The following is a 1,123-nucleotide window of genomic DNA, read 5'->3' on the forward strand; positions in this document are numbered from 1 at the left end:
TTTAGAGTTATATTTATCTACAGGTGTGACATTGGTTTTTATTGAATTAAATTTCTAATTCTTCTGTAAATTATAAAAATAAACATTTTTATAAGATGATTTTAAATCCTCGTATGCACATTATCGCCGTTACTGTATTTGGGTGCGTTGTTGCTAAACTTAATAGTAAACTTTTCATGATAAGGTTTTTAACTGACTAAAGCAACGATTACTGACTTTATGTATTTCAATGTTTAATAGACGTGATGAAGTGGACGTTATTGTACAATGACCCAAAAGAACGCCAATGTACCGTAACCTCCAGAAATTAAACCAACCACATGTTGAACATCACGAAGTTATTAGAGCCTCTTTAGTGAGAAGTTGGGTGGCTCTTAAAAGAGCCTTTGTGTGTTGAGCTGCAGCGGAGCTCTACTTGGAGCTGGTGTACTTGGTGACGGCCTTGGTGCCCTCAGACACGGCGTGTTTGGCCAGCTCCCCGGGCAGCAGCAGACGCACGGCGGTCTGGATCTCTCGGGAAGTGATGGTGGAGCGCTTGTTGTAGTGAGCGAGACGAGACGACTCACCGGCGATGCGCTCGAAGATGTCGTTGACGAAAGAGTTCATGATGCCCATCGCCTTCGAAGAGATCCCGGTGTCAGGATGAACCTGCTTCAGCACTTTGTACACGTAGATGGCGTAGCTCTCCTTCCTGGACTTTCTGCGCTTCTTTCCTCCTTTCGCGGCGCTCTTAGTGACGGTCTTCTTGGAGCCTTTCTTCGGCGCGGGCTTTACTGGTTCAGGCATGATGCTGCTGAAGTTCAAAACCTCACGAGACAATGATGAGAAAGAGCGGGACAGAGGCATTTATTGACTGATCTATGCTAATTACCAGAGAGACGGGGACGTTTCTGGTGGCGTGTTTTCATTGGTCAAACCCGTGAACTCATGTTTAATTGGAGAACTCGAAGAATAACGGCTGGAACAAGGGGCCAATCACATGCAGCTAGATTATAACTCCGCCCACAGCTCCACGGTGAACACCCCCCACCGACTCAGTTTCCTTTGTTTTAATTCCCGCTGTTTTTGTTCTTTTTATTCTATTTTTAAGGAAATGCGCCTCTAATATCACACAAGATCAATT

At 44.7% G+C, this 1,123-nt stretch overlaps 1 protein-coding gene across 1 annotated transcript; it reads right to left on the reverse strand.

Moving 5' to 3' along the window:
- Positions 1-346: 346 nt before the first annotated feature.
- On the reverse strand, positions 347-861 carry LOC132111816 (histone H2B-like). Its single transcript, XM_059519425.1, has one exon. It carries the CDS (start codon positions 844-846, stop codon positions 412-414), a length of 435 nt encoding a protein of 144 aa, XP_059375408.1. The 5' UTR covers positions 847-861; the 3' UTR covers positions 347-411.
- Between the last annotated feature and the right edge of the window lie 262 nt (positions 862-1,123).

The sequence above is a fragment of the Carassius carassius genome, chromosome 2 (assembly GCF_963082965.1).
Source record: "Carassius carassius chromosome 2, fCarCar2.1, whole genome shotgun sequence".
NCBI lineage: Eukaryota > Metazoa > Chordata > Actinopteri > Cypriniformes > Cyprinidae > Carassius > Carassius carassius.

Excerpts from the sequence above, each read along its gene's own strand:
- LOC132111816 (XM_059519425.1), bottom strand. The coding sequence starts at position 846 with ATGCCTCTGTCCCGCTCTTTCTCATCATTGTCTCGTGAGGTTTTGAAC.